General features: G+C 40.2%; 2 protein-coding genes across 2 annotated transcripts; both read right to left on the bottom strand.

Annotated features, from left to right (window-relative positions):
• Positions 1 to 3803: 3803 nt before the first annotated feature.
• On the bottom strand, positions 3804 to 7450 carry lrit2 (leucine-rich repeat, immunoglobulin-like and transmembrane domains 2). Its single transcript, XM_069144041.1, has 3 exons — positions 7341 to 7450; positions 6283 to 7073; positions 3804 to 4621 (listed from the first exon to the last, which is right to left on the bottom strand). Exons 1-3 carry the CDS (start codon positions 7448 to 7450, stop codon positions 3804 to 3806), a joined length of 1719 nt encoding a protein of 572 aa, XP_069000142.1.
• Positions 7451 to 8131: 681 nt separating this feature from the next.
• lrit1a (leucine-rich repeat, immunoglobulin-like and transmembrane domains 1a) lies at positions 8132 to 13293 on the bottom strand. The gene is made up of 4 exons (XM_069144042.1): positions 12916 to 13293; positions 11966 to 12426; positions 10721 to 11026; positions 8132 to 10376 (listed from the first exon to the last, which is right to left on the bottom strand). The coding sequence occupies exons 1-4, from the start codon at positions 13035 to 13037 to the stop codon at positions 9310 to 9312; spliced, it is 1956 nt and encodes a 651-aa protein (XP_069000143.1). The 5' UTR covers positions 13038 to 13293; the 3' UTR covers positions 8132 to 9309.
• Positions 13294 to 15012: the final 1719 nt, after the last annotated feature.

A 15012-nucleotide genomic window follows, 5' to 3' on the forward strand; every position in this document is an offset into this window, starting at 1 on the left:
GAAGAACTTTTTATTTTTTGGATTAAAAAAAGTTTTAATTTTAATTTTAATTAGATTTTACTTAGATTTTTACAGAATTTTACCAGAAGTTTTGACACTAAAGTTTACCTAAAATATCAGCAGTAAACCTACTCATTGCTATATGTGGTGTCATTATCAAATTGTAAATTATACGGAGGCATTAATAGTAAAATAGTAACAGCTGTTAAAGTAATGTAGCACAGGAAAAAAATACAGCTTAGAGGCGTAGAACTATTCGCATAAAATGAAAACAGTAAAACATAACTACCTGCAAATTGTATTTGAATACAGCACTTCCACCTCTTCCACCACTAAATTAAGTTTGAGATCAACATGCAGTTGTACTATTGATTATATCGATTTAATTTCTTCTCATCTACAATTATTTTAGCGTTTAACTCACTCAGGTATCTGTTAAGATACGCAGGCAGCCTTTGGGACAGTGTAGTATTACATATCATCATAACCCGCTGCGACCCACCATAATTAGAACATACTGAGTCTAGATCGTTAGATCGTATAGCCTTGAAGTCACTGAAACACACAGAAAGGTGGCTGATCCTTTTAAAAGCAGCACCTCCTTAATGAGCCTGCAAATGTATTCTACTGCCCCTCTCTGGAGAACGACAAGAAGCTGCTTGGACCAAAAGCCCTCAGCTGAAACTCAAAGCATGTTCAGCATGTCTTAATAATTAGAGCAATTTTAAAAATGTTGTGCATCCATACACAGAATAATAGTCTTATAACCACGGGAATATTCAGAACATGGGAGTTAGAATGAGATGTTTGAGGAAGTCCTTACACAACAACATCACATATGATGTTGTTTTTGGTAAAACCTCACCAGATGTTCCGAAAATATGTAATATATTATCCAGATACAAGCCCTTTTGCTCTCCTTAGCTCCAATGTAAATGTCAGCACCACTAATTATGAAGTTACACTAAACCACTCTGTGGGTATTTGTGTAGACATCAGCCAAACATGCACACTATCTCAAAGTTACATAAAACATGAAATTTGCAGATTACCCTCTCTAATCCAAAAAACAACTTGTTCATCTTTGTACAATATTGCATTGTTGGCTACAAACCAAAAGTCCATCTGCGCTGATCTAGTTTGGATTGACAAGATGTGTGTGACTGGCATTCAACTTTCTGTAGCCTCAGATGACCCATTTTCATGTGTGTATGATCTTTTTTTTTTTCAAGGTAAAAACTATTTAAAAATATATATATATATATATATATAATAATACATACAAATAGTTTTCTCTGTAAATTGGTCATGTGCCATTTTTTCAGGCCTTTGCACTCCCAAAGATTCTTGAGGAACCAAACCCAAATTTTAGGTCAACATTGTTTCACTGTTGCAAGCTGTTAATGCTCTGAAGTGGAATGAGGGAATATGAGGAGCAGCCCAAATGATCATGCATTATGCCATGTAAGAGGCAGCCAGGATTACCGGGCTATTTGATAGAGGATTACAGAGTGGAAAGTTGCAAAGAGCATTGATGCTTTAGAATGAAAGAAAGCATGCAGGGTTCAAAAACCCTGTTTTATGTTTGATGCTGTGGAAGCTCTAAAAGGTAAATACAATGTATAATTTCTGGGTAAGAAAAATAAGAAATAACACACTATGTGAATAGGCTTACCTCCTGATCTTTGAGCAATCCTACCCATGAGATCAGCAGCTGTTGTGTAGTGTTTAAATAATACTCTGCTTTATGCTGCATCAGGGTATGTAAGGAGAAAATTAAGATAAGGCTAAATAAACATGCAATTCATATGTGTTCTGTGTTGAAAAAAGATTAAATTGAGTGTTTACAGAATTCACATTTTCATGTGTCCTACACAGTAGATAAGGATTACAACAAAAAGCAGCATCAATCCCTCACCCTCAAATCATATAAAACACATCTGAACAAGCAAGAAAGCAGATGTATCTGTGCTCTAGAAAATGAGAGCTGCCATTCACAGCCAGGCATTTAAACCCCTGAACGGATCTCCCTGCATCACAGGAGACAGCACGTATGTGGAGGAGGGGGCTTGAATGATCTGGTCATAAAGTAACGGCAGGAGGTCATATTGGAGAGGATGCCAGTGTTTGGGTATTATGTGAAATGAACAATGCCATTGGCCGAGGCATATCCGATGTGCCATCTGTCTGGGCTGGTCAGCGCAGGTCATGTGTGACGCGTGGCCGCTGTGTGTTTTGTTCGCAGAACCGGGAGATAGGGAACTATGACGTACATGTACAGTGTAGAGGATTAAAGAAATGTCAGGAAAACGTCACAGTTCACCGACAGAACTTCAGTGGAATCTAACTGTGATAATCACAATTCAGTCCCATGGCTGTCAAAGGGAGACAGTGTTTACAATTTTCAGTGATCTCAAGTTTCTGTTATAAACTTCATAATAGATAAATAGGTTATAATTTGAATACAACATGAATAATGGTTGAAATGTAACCTTGTGCTGATCAAACAGATTAAGGTTTTTGTCAAAGCTTCATACATTTTTAAGTCTGTCTTGGTGCCAACATCATCTGAAGACAAAATCTACAGTTCTTATTCAGTGCAAAAACATCTTAAAAAGTATATATAAAGTCAATATGGAGCTTTAAAAAAATCTGTTGGTCTATTCAAGTGGCTATCTTCTGTAGTTGAAATTCCTTCAGCTCAGACAGTTAAAGCTTCATATGCTCATAAGTCTTAAATAAAGCTTCATATACAATTAGCTTTGAAGTACAATCTTCTGAGAAATGAGGACTGTGTGTTTTGTCCCCAATCATATCAGAAAGGGATCCATTAATGGAACCTGTTTGACATTTTGTCACTCTAAATGCTGCTTTAAGAACTTCTATGCCAAGGGCAAATGTTACAAAACTCAAAACGCACGCACACATACGCACATGAAAGCCCAATTTCATTTAAAATGAAAAGATTTCCTGTGGTGCATTTACCAAAAGTCTATCTAGTAACTCACACTCATTCAGCATATTCATCTAAAAAACTGTTATAAGGAGACTTATTTCAATTAGTAGAAAATATTAAAATCGATATCACAATTTTAATGAAACAATCTCTTTAGCCAATGCACTTCATTACATATTGAAGTATGTAAAAACTACTACAAGAAGATTTAACAAAGACATTTTCTAATAACAAAGTGCACAATTATTTTTCATAAACACTATCTGGATTTTCTTATCCCGGATCCAGTATGTCTGAAAACATATCAGGCTACCTGACAATGTTAACATGAGGAGCTAAAGTGAAGTCAAATCAATATATATTTAATCACTAAAGACACATAATTACAGTAGATAATAAAGTAAAACTCCACCACTGAAAGACCTATTTAAAAAACAAAAAGTCCTGATCAGAAAGTTGTTTCTATTCCATTTAAATCAATGACAAAGGCGCCATATAAAACAAAAAAATCAAAATGATTGATAATCAATATTTAAACATGATGACAAGACACACGTCATACTTCGGACAGAAACAAACTTCAGCACATTCTGTACAGTGGTGCTAATCCTTGAAATGACATAGTGGGCATCATTCACATCTTTGCAACAACCTCCCCGGCCTAGAACAGAGGAAGAGATCAAATTAAAACCAAGGCAGATATATTATCATTCCACTGAATACTTTAGTTGTATCAGTATCAAAGTAGGCATCAAAAAGCAGGTCTATTTTTTTTTCTATTCTATTTTTCAAAAATATATTTTACAGTGAGACATTGTTCTATAAGGTGATGTTTTCCTTGAAAAAATTAATATAGTTCAGCTGTGAGTCTGCTGTGGTCAGCTTTGCCTCTATGCAGTCTGTCCTCTGACCTCCTCCTCACCTTCCTGTCTTCAGAAGCTTTATTAACCAGGCCCTCATCGCTGGCCGCCTGCAGACTGTCGAAGGTACCCTGCCTCTCCTGCTCCAGCTCCGACGAGCTGTTGTCTCTCCGCCGGTTCTTCCAGGACTCCATGATACCCTCCAGACAGGAAACTCGAGTGTCCGTGGTGCAGGCGTACATACCGATCGGCACCGCCAGCACCATGGCTAAAACTATCACCACGATATGAATCAGCTTCTCCCTCTGCTCCATCATAGTAATGTCACTTCCTGTTACAAACACAATGCACTGGCCTGAACGTGGTGCCTGGTTCTTGAGGGTTACACAGATCTCATATTTGGTTGCAGGCATCAGATCAGTGATGGAGTACGAGTTGATCCCGGGGCCGATGTAGATCATTTCATTCTTATCTGCATCTGCAGCACCAAAGTGGATGGTGAACCAGGTCTCAGCAGGTCGGTCGAGGGCAGCGTACCACTCGATGGAGATACCACGCACTGTCTGTTTGGCAATGCGGATGTCAATATAGACATTTTCATCACCGGCCCCTGGTCTTGCTGGGATGCCCGGGTGGAGTGGAGACTGGGAGCTGTCAGCAGAGCGGACGTCCAGGAAGACGCTGGTGGAGGAGTTTCCAATGAAGTTGACAGCAGTGCAGGTGTAGACACCACGGTCAGCTGCATGGAGGGAGGGGATCACCAGGAGGGATCTGATGGTATCCTCGTCCACTCTTTCTTGAGATTCTGGATGGATAATGAGAAAATCTAATGTTACTTTACAGTACAATGCAAAACTCAGTATGAAAAATGTGTTTTGGTTAATCATTTTTTCCCCTCAACACAAAGTTGAACAAAAGTTATGACACATGCTTAAATAAAACAACCTGAAGGCAGAAATCAAACAAAAAAAATCTGCATAACTCCCAGTAAAAATGTTGTATTTATTTTTAACATCTTTTTATTTTTAACAGATTTTTGACAGGTGACATCTGTATTTCTGTGTGGAACTTTTCTCGCAATAAAATGTTTTTAGACTTGGAGAAAAAGTTTTTTTTTTTTCACTTGTCCCTATTAAAAGAAAAGGCTAAACAATAATAATGCAACTGATCCCTCACAATATACGGTAGAAATACAGTCCCATATATCTGACATCAGTATGTTGTAGGGCTGCAACAATTCTCTTCATTATCAATTGATCTTTTGTCTATTTTCATAGCTCTACATTCATCATTAGATCCATCACAAAATAGTAAATAATGCCATTCACAAATTGTGTAAATCAAAGTTGATGTGATCCAAGTGTTTGTTATTTTGGAGTCTAAAAGATAGAAATAATCAATTTACAATAAGATAATACAAAGATAAACAGCCAATTTTCATAGTTGAGAAGTAGAACATATTTGATATTGTTACTCAGGTGGTTAATTTAGTAAAAAATAGTGGCCAGTTATTTTTCTATCAGTTGAATTAATCAAACAAATGTTTAAGCTCTACTAAATATGTTTGAGATCTCTCACAGTAAACTATTTCTCTTTCGCATTATACCTGCATGGTCCATGTGTAAAATACGGCATAAAAGGTGTGTTTATTTAATCTTGATTCAATGTTTACATAAAAGATTTGTTATCACACTTAAGATATAAAAACTACAGATGTTGTCACGACTTGTTTTTGGCTAATTCGAGGTGATCAAAACAGAAGAATTTTTTTGTTGTTGTAAAATATAGACCAAAATTGAGATCAATTAGTTTAAATGTTTTATAGATGAGTTATAAGCCATAGGAATTGTGGATTGACAGATTTTATGTAGCTTTTCAATTCATCAGGTTGACTACATTTGACCTTTGACCTTGTGGAAAACAGCTTCACAATTGGTGCCTTACAAGCTGTAGTGTAGTGTACATTTTGATACCTAGGCTACTGATACCTACTTTTACTTCTACTTGAGTACTTGTCATTATAAAGAATACATGTCATTTGTAATTTTTTAAATTACAGTTACTTTAGCCCCTCTGATTTCTACCCAGAATTATGAGACAGATGACTGTAGCCATTAGAAATAGTGACAGTTAGGACACTAGGGGAGTAACAGCCCGGCTGTTATGATGGAGGAGTTGCTTGAAGTCATGATCATGCGTTTACTCTTTTACGCAGTGGGCCAACATTAGGTAGGCAGCATTGCACTATAATCCCCAACTCTCTTAATCAACATTGACGGTGTTGAGCAGATTGAGAGAGGGGTGGTAATTCCATCGCGGTGGGCCAATATCCAGATTTAGCCCTCCTCATCTTTAAGAAAGGTTCCAGGGGTTTGCGATTAAAATGTGTATTTAAGTATCTAATTTACTACAATTTATCGCTTGAGCTGGTGTATGGATGACACGCTATGGGTATCAAACTCTTACCATGAAATCCTCTGATTATCTTCAGACCATATGTCCACCAAACACTAGGGTCTGGCCTGGCCTTGGCGACGCAGTGCAGGGTGAGGTTCGCGCCCTGTGGCAGGCTGACGTTGGCGGACTGGGTGCTCACCACGGGCTTCACGCACGCCTGGAGATCTATCTCATGGAAGAACTTGCCCGCCCTAAAGTCCGGCCCGGAGCAGATCAAGTAGGAGTTCATCAGAATAATTGGAGGGCTCAAAGACCTGATGAACTCCACGAAGCCTTTCAGGCGGCAGTCGCAGAGCCAGGCGTTGTCGTGGAGCGCCAGGACGACGTTCGGCACGAACGCGGTCGCCTCCCGCTCCTCCATGCTCTGTAGTTTTTGGTAGAGGGGCCAGTTTTGGAAGACCTCCTTCGATATGACCGTAAGCTGATTGAAAGATAAGTCTAAGTAAGTCAGACCTGGCAAAAATCTTAACGCATGCTCCGGCAGGACGTCCAACTGGTTGTGCTTCAGGTCCAGGATTTTGAGGGCCGGCGTGTCCTCGAACGCTGTCCATGGTACAGATCGCAGCTTGTTGCCTTGCAAACGGAGCTGGGTTAAGTTGCCCAAACCCTCCAGACCCTTTGAGTTTATCACTGTGATATCATTGAAGTTCAACCACAAGTTCTCCAAGGCGAGTGTTTTTGAGAAAGCCCCTCTGGGTATTTCAGTGAAGTGAGATTTTTCTATTCGGATTTTTATCATATCATCTGGAAGGTTCTCTGGTATGGCCCCAAACGCGCTCTCCTCCATACATATGAGCGACCTATGATTAAACAGAAGAGTTTATATGGTCACTAGGTTACTGTGTAGCATGAACATATTTCTAACGTCTATATTAGGTCCATGAATCAAGAGCGTCAAACCTCAAATGAACACCAAATATTACTCCTCGACTTTAAGAACATTTATGCGCTGCAAACTTCACATAGGCTATTCTGCACCACTGCCGAATCCACCGTCACCCACCGACATACTTAAACAGGTTACAAATACCCTACGGAAGACTGGACAGCTTGAAACCAGGTCTTACCTCCCATGACGTTCCTCCACACAGCTGCACCCACGTAAACATTGAGAATAACTTTCATAAGCTTGAGTGTTCAACACAATTATAAGCAGCAGGTAACAAATTATGTCCATAGTCCGCGTAAAGTCCTAAATTTGAGGACTACATTCGTGCTCAAGACATGTCGAGTGCGGCAGACGAGAGAAGCTTATTAAACCTTAATCCCTGACATGTGTTGCAGGAACAAGTGCTATCTAGTTCTTGGGGAAGACGGTGTCACTGGGTCAAACCCACTAAAGTCGGTGCCACTTGCTAATAGGTCGACCATGCAGTTTTATCTAATGTAATTAATAATTTGCTAATGCTTTACATGTAAGAACAAGTTACAAGGTTGTGAAAATACTTTTGATTCCATTTAATTAAGATGTGAAAGTTTTAAATGCTTTGATAAGTCATTAGGTCTGCAGTTTTAGATGGTTACTATAATTTTAGTAAAGCTTATGCACGTTTTTCCAGAAAACAAGCTGCCCATTAGCGGATCCCTGAAAAGACAAAATGTCCTGCTGAAGGATAAAAACCTGCTAGAATAATTTTTCACAATCTGGAAACACAAAAATTGCTCTTAATGGCTTGTAATTGATATATAAAGAATTAGTAAACAATTTATCAACAAAACCAAAGCTATTAACTTAAAAACTCAGATCTCAGACCACCTGAGACGAATGAGTCATTCTCATTCTTTTATATTTATATTCTTTTATTCATGCATACAAAGAGTGATATATCAACTTTGAATTGTGTAATTGTGTGTTCAAAAAGAATAAATAATATAAAAAAAGAAAATGTGTTAAAGCAAACACCAGCTTAAAAATAGAACATAAATATGGTCTGAATGGAAACAGAGGTTAAAAATGTATCTGTGTGGGGAGGTGATGAAAAGTGATAAGAACACACAGTATCACTTACCGGATAAGTATATATAAAAATGTATTTAATTCAAATACATAGTATCATTGGAATGAATAGATCTACATTTAATGGGGTAATGATGCCTCTAGGTGGCACAAAATAGGTACATAGAGAGATTTCCGTATGTCTCGATGCTGGGAATATAAATCATTTAACATTTGATTTTGCATCATTTTCCACCCTATTTACATTGTGTCATAGTTCAGTCCTCTCTGTACTTCTCTCCAGCTCCAGCTTCTCTCCATTCACCAGTGTTCAACCATGCCTATGTGTATATCTTCTCTGAGAACATATGACAGATATATACAGAGGCACAGAATTAACTGTATATGTAGTGTACATCGTCCAGTAAAGTATTTACAAATCATACACATACATATATGATATAAACAATGGAGGATCTACCATTGAGTTCCCTTTAAATCAGATTGGGTTGAAAAGGTTTCTTCGCTGGGCCATGCAAGTGAGATGAAATATAAATTGCAATATTTGTTATGCTCTTTCAGTTTTTGGACTTTGTTTTTTCTTACAGGCTTTGTGATAAAAAAAAAATTAAAAAAAACATTATTTTAAAAGCATGTGAGTGTTTGAGTTGTACTATTAATGGATGGATGTGTGTAAGTCCAGTGAGTTTCACACTATCTCCAAAAAGCATTACATTGTCTAGAACTACCCGAATTCTTTAAACTGATATTTCCATTATAGTGCAGCGTGCAAAAGTCCTCTGATAGAAGTTGGCTCTCTGTGGTGGTGGAGTTGGTGGCATTATCCAGCGAGGAGGGACAGGTGGGGGGGAATCCCATGGCGTGGGCGTGTGGGAGCGTGTGGGAGGGGGACTGACGTCAGGATGTTGCTGTGGGTGAGAGTACCGGCAGTGATGGGGATATGGATGTGGGTGATGATGGGGATGAGGGTGGTGATGGGCGTGCGAATGGGCATTGGGGTTATGACGCGGATGTGGGTGAGAGCGAGGAAGATGACGCGGAGCAGGTGCTGGAGCTGGAGCTGGAGCTGGAGCATGACGTCAGCAGAAGTACTCATTTGGCTGTCCCTCTATCTTAGCTGTGGCCTCGGAGTCCAGGCTGGAGCGGGCTGACAGTAGTCTGTTGGACTCCTCTGGGTTGACTCTGTTCAAATATTCGCCCTCGAGCCCTTTGGCCTTCGTGGCGGGCGACAGTGTCTCAAAGGTCACATAAGAATCTTGGATGTCCTTTGATTTCTTTCCCCAGTACTTCTGAATGCGTCTCTTCAGCGCCCCACAGCAAACAATGACAGTGAGCGGGACCGCAATGATGCAGGCTACAGTGATCACAATCACATTAATGAGCCTCTGGGTGCCAGTCGCACTCGCTGCCTCATCAGTGGAAAATATGACACACTGCTCCTTCTTGGGAATCAGCCCCCTCACACACACACACGCAATGTACTTGGTCCTGGGCACCAACCCATTGATGGTGACACGGTTCTGCCCCGCTCCAACATTGATCTTTCTCATGTCCCTCTCTCCAAACACTGCATACAGGACACTAAATGCTGTAGTGTTCTTGGCTTTAGGGGCTCTCCAGTTCAGAGAAATCGTATTGTCTGTATCCCCCACCACCTTCACTGAGCGGACCACCCTATCCGGGTCCTGCTGCAGCGACGAGGTGTTGGCCGCCAGGTTGCTTAGATTCGTCTTCTCCAGATCCAGCAGTGCGTCTGGGCTGGATGAGGTGGCAGGACCTGGGGTGGCTCTGTCAGCCAGGCTTAAACTGGCTAGTCCAGGATCAGCACCTGCACCAGGGAGAAGGCCAGGGTCCAAGGCAGGCAAGGATGAAGGGGCAGAGGTTGGAACCACATATCTGGCCACCAGTTTCTCCTGGTAGGCAGCTTTTCCCATTTGGTTTGGTTTCTTGACTTTGGGCTTCTTGTCATTGTTGGTTTGGTTCCCCTCTGATTTCGGTGAGTCAGAGACAATGAGAGAAATGACAGCCTCTGCGTTCCCTACGTAGTTAGTGGCCTTGCAGATGAATTTCCCTGAATCCTGATAGGACACAGCTGGAACACTGAGGATGGACCACGTAATTCCCTCTTTTGAGGTTTCCTGCTGGACTGTGATGGCAGAGAGAGAAGAATATGGTCATTACGCAATAATTACAAAACGACAAATATGGAAAAGATTAAAAACCAAAAGATGATTTGGCATCTGAGAAATATTCCCTTTGATAAAATTGCAAAGAGATGCCAAGCAGTTGATTACACATTGTTGCATTGATCACCATGAGTGTTGCACAACTCACTGTGGAGGCCACAGCTGTCAGTCAGACTTAAAATCTTACTAACGCTATTGGTAGCTCTCTGTTTAATTAACAGCAGCACTACAGAGCAGACCAAATCATCTTATCTCAGGCACAACACAGTGACAGACTCTGACACCCACAGAGCTGCTGACTCACCTGTTCCATTAAGGGCTCGCCCATCTGCCCTGCGCCATGTCAAGTCTGGGATAGGGACTCCAATGGTCCCACAGCGGAGCAGCACATTGTTTCCAACAGCGCTGCGGACCCGTGCCACAGCTGTGTGGATACGTGGGAGCTGACAGCGCCGCAGCTCTGCATCACTGAACAAGACCCCCGACACACTCTCCGGAGCTGAACATCGTAGTCTTGTGTCGATAAATGCCACTGAGAGAGTGGGAGATTTCTGAAACTGGACCAGGTCGTACAGCCGGCAGTCACACATCCAGGGGTTGTCATGCAGACCTGAGGGTGAGGGCAGAAGAGTGAGGCTACAGGAAGAAGACAAGCATCCAGCTGTGTGCAAAGTGATAGAGCAGCCTGCAGATGGCTGGTGTGGATGTTAGGATGTTAATCCTGTAAGAGGATTAACATTTAATTCATAAACTACATCATGGCTATGACTACGGCAATGATGATGATGATGATGATGATGATGATGATGATGATGATGGTGAGGGGGCGGGTCTAGTGATCAAGGTCAGGCTTTGCTGTCCTTTCACCCTCTTTCTCTTGACCAAAACACTTACTGAACCTGGAACATCTGTATTACTGCTCGTACTTTTCACATAAGATAGGAAGTGCAGCAACACAATGCATACTGTTGTTCTATATTCAAAAGCAAAACAAACAAACAAAATACCCATTGATTTTAAAGTATTAGTGTTTGTCAAAATGATAACTTCTTCTATGAAGACAAACTTATAGTATATGTAGGGCCATTATGTAAACTATTTTTTTTTTTTACTCGTTAACATTCATTATCTGTACATAAACCATCACTTAAGGTTGCCCACAATAAGAGTTTAAGCTTTTGACAAACACATTCAAAATCTTAATCTTGGTTACAGCAACATAGTCTTTGATAAAACATTTTTTAAAAGTCAATATGCTGTCTATTAATGCTAAATGGGTTTTACCTTTATCTTTGAAAGTTTAGTGTTACTTTGTTTTCCATAGCACATAACATCTTGAATTTTAATGGGACAGTTTTGTTTTTTTTCAAATCTACCACTAATCACAGCTACCTGCATCCAAAGTTTTGTCGTTTACCAAATGTTTTGTTTATTTGCTACTGAGGAATGTTGCTTTGCACTAAATTATTTATTTCCTTTGAGAGCGTCTAAAGCGCTCTTTAGATGTTTTAATGGGGAGTTGGATGTCACTATGCACGCTGTCTCTTACCAAGTATCATCTTGGAGCTCTCCGGCCCTTGGGTAGGTTTAGCAGCCAACCAGGTGGACAGCACCTCTGCCGGCAGGGTCAGCAGGCTGTTGCTGGACAGATCCAGGTAGGTCAGATTTTTTATGTAAGTGGTGGCTTCCGCGGGCAGCGAGGTGAGCTGGTTGTTGTGCAAATCGAGAAGTCTGAGGCTGAGCATATCCATGAGAGATTCCCAGGGAAAGGCGGTGAGGGCATTCCCGTCCAGACGAAGCTCTTCCAAGTTGAACAGTCCCCGGAAACTGTCCGGGCTCAAGGCGGACAGCGTGTTGAAAGACATCCAAAGGAATTCCAGACTGGAGAGGTAGTTGAAGGCTTCGCTTGGTATCAGCTGGATGGACGTCTTCTCAATCCGCAGCTTGGACGTGTCAACAGGGAACCCGACAGGCACGAGAGATATCTCGGGATCATTGCAAATCACGCTCCTGAAAGGGGGATATACATAAGAACATTTGTGTCCACCTCCAAATCATCCTCCACGAATTACATGGAAGCACAGTTTACAAAGTAAAATGAATGAAAATAACTTGACAAATCTTATCTATCTAGTCTTAGATTAATTCATGTTCTGGACACATAAATATGTAGTGAGTTGACAGGCAGCAAAAACCCTGAGGATAACAATTCTGAATAAATTCTCATTCCCTATCCCAGCCAAACACATAAAACGCATAGATGGGAACGTTGAAAGTGCCTTTCAGAGATAATCCTGCATTAAATAAAATTGGACTGACATGCATTCATTGAATTAACTTTTGTACACATGGTAACCTCTATGCAAACATCTGTCCTGATAAGGACAAGACCTGTCCATCAAAGAAGATGCGTATTTGCGCACAAACCACATCAAATTGTGGTGTGTTTTTTTTTTTTTTATATAAATAAAATAATTTCCATCTGCACATCCACCTTACCTGGCCTTTGATCCATCACTCAGGTTGTGGTAAAAACAGCTGCACTGTGAAGGGCAGGAGCTCACTGGGGAGAAAAGTTCACCTGTGGCCACGCAGAGCCCCAGGAGCAGGACGAGGAACATTTTGGCCCACTTTTATGCATACGCAGTTTGCCTACATGCGCCTAGTTTGCGCCCCACTGAAGTCAAACAGACTTGCTTTTTCCTCTCATTTACAGGAATATCATCCGCATGGCTTTGTCCCACCGCTTCGCTGCCCCATAGTGATCAGTCTGCTATGAGCCCCGAGATAAAAAGGATAGACAAGGATTAGCGAAAGGACTGGCGTTCGTTTCATTTGGATGCGTATTGCATCCCGGAATCCGATAGGCTGCGCAGAGACGTCCCTATTTATTATCACAGAAAAACACTTCCGAAATGGTCATAATCCACTGTGATGTTTGATTCTTTTTTTTCTTTCCCTCAAATGTTCATTTGAGCCCTGTCGTGACTGATAATCTGAAAGTGGGCAGCACTATGTTTTACCACAAGGTGGCCCCTACAGCCTGTGGCTCTTACCTTATTGGGGCCTCTGCATACAGTAGATGTTCAATTAACATTTTTTTTAATCTGCCATCCCATTTTTTATTTTGAGAACTAATAGGAATGGATATTATTATCACAAAATAACAAATACCCCCAGAGACGGATATTTTGATTAAAAAAAAAAAAAAAACGAGCAATACTGAAATACACATTTTGTAAATGTTCTCAAAAAAAAAAAGGGTCCTGCTGATGAGGCCAGATCCAGGTGAAAGTAAAGCATTAGCAGCAGTTAGTTAAATAACATAATGTCACAATGATTTTCTTTACAGAAAATAAAATGTATCTCTCTTTATCTGTGCTCAATGGCCATCACACTTCATACAATATCACTTCCATCACATTTCATTCATTTCCTGCACAAAAATAACACATGTAAACTATTTATCAAGGGGAACTACAGTAAGTAGAGCCAACATAAATTGTCAGTATTAGATCAAAACAACACCAGACTAAGGGAATAATGTCAAATCACTTTGAATGAAAGGGACTCTTGGCCTTTAGAATTTACCTCAGTAACCCTTTTGAACATAATCCCACACTACGAGGGGGGGGGGGGAAACAGTTGTAAAGCTTTTGTTTTGTAATGTAGGTAATGTATTATTTGGCACCTGTCCATTGAGTTCACTAGAAGTTCAGGCGTACAATTGGCTGGCACTTCTGAGTGTGCCGACTCTGGACTGAAGAGATGACGAAATGCATGTTTTAAATATGTTTGAGCAATTTGGCACCAAAAACCCACTATACATCTGATCCAAATTTAACTAAAGAGCCAGGTCATGGGTTTTAGTGTACAACAAAAAGTCTGACAAAGATTAATAGACCCGATAGGTTAATAATAGATCAGAAACAAAAATAGGTGACCTACTTCATTTAGAAATCTTGATTATGACATAGTCAATCTCCCCCTCTGTCCTCTATGTGGACATGTGTGTGTGTTGTGTGCCACATACTGATTTATTTCAGTTTTCCCTATTAACGAATTTGTTTGTTTTATTGTTCTCCTTAAACATTACAATTAAAATTCTTTTGACTAATAGGTTTCACATATGGTTTAAGAAGCATGTGTACTGAGGCTCTGAATGTGTTGCGCCATCGTAGTCCCTCATGTTTAAAAACATTATATATTTCATGCAAGTAGTTAATCTCATTTACTGAAGACAGTAAAGCCAGTTCTTTCACTTTGTATGAACCAGAAGAATGGATTTTCTTTAAGGTGCAATGTCATTGTTCATGTGCAGAATGTCACATAAAAATAAATATGACAAAGTTAGTTTGAATAAATAAGGGTGTTTGCTATATCATTATCACTGTGCACATATAACAAAGCATTTGAAAGGGAATTTGAGACTTTGCTTCAGTGCAGAAGAATTAAAATATCATTGGTATTGTAAATATGTGCATTGAAACATTAGTTTGATGGTTATTTTTCTTGCTGTGGTCCCATTATCTGATACACAGCTGCTTAAATGATATACACGTTTTTAGATAGATTTAAAGTGTCCATAAATTAAAA

Source organism: Embiotoca jacksoni, unplaced genomic scaffold (assembly GCF_022577435.1).
Source record: "Embiotoca jacksoni isolate LCO1_2020_lvr unplaced genomic scaffold, fEmbJac1.0.p SCAF_12, whole genome shotgun sequence".
Taxonomy (NCBI): Eukaryota; Metazoa; Chordata; class Actinopteri; family Embiotocidae; genus Embiotoca; species Embiotoca jacksoni.

What these genes read in the sequence shown, in the direction of transcription:
- lrit1a (XM_069144042.1), bottom strand. Translation starts at nt 13,037, where the DNA reads ATGTTCCTCGTCCTGCTCCTGGGGCTCTGCGTGGCCACAGGTGAACTT. An exon ending in AGTGATGGATCAAAGGCCAG is followed by an intron (nt 12,427 to 12,915) that starts GTAAGGTGGATG and finishes TCCCCCTTTCAG; the next exon opens with GAGCGTGATTTGCAATGATC. An exon ending in GAGCTCCAAGATGATACTTG is followed by an intron (nt 11,027 to 11,965) that starts GTAAGAGACAGC and finishes CCTCACCCTCAG; the next exon opens with GTCTGCATGACAACCCCTGG.
- lrit2 (XM_069144041.1), bottom strand. Translation starts at nt 7,450, where the DNA reads ATGGACATAATTTGTTACCTGCTGCTTATAATTGTGTTGAACACTCAA. An exon ending in GTGGAGGAACGTCATGGGAG is followed by an intron (nt 7,074 to 7,340) that starts GTAAGACCTGGT and finishes GTTTAATCATAG; the next exon opens with GTCGCTCATATGTATGGAGG. An exon ending in GATAATCAGAGGATTTCATG is followed by an intron (nt 4,622 to 6,282) that starts GTAAGAGTTTGA and finishes TTATCCATCCAG; the next exon opens with AATCTCAAGAAAGAGTGGAC.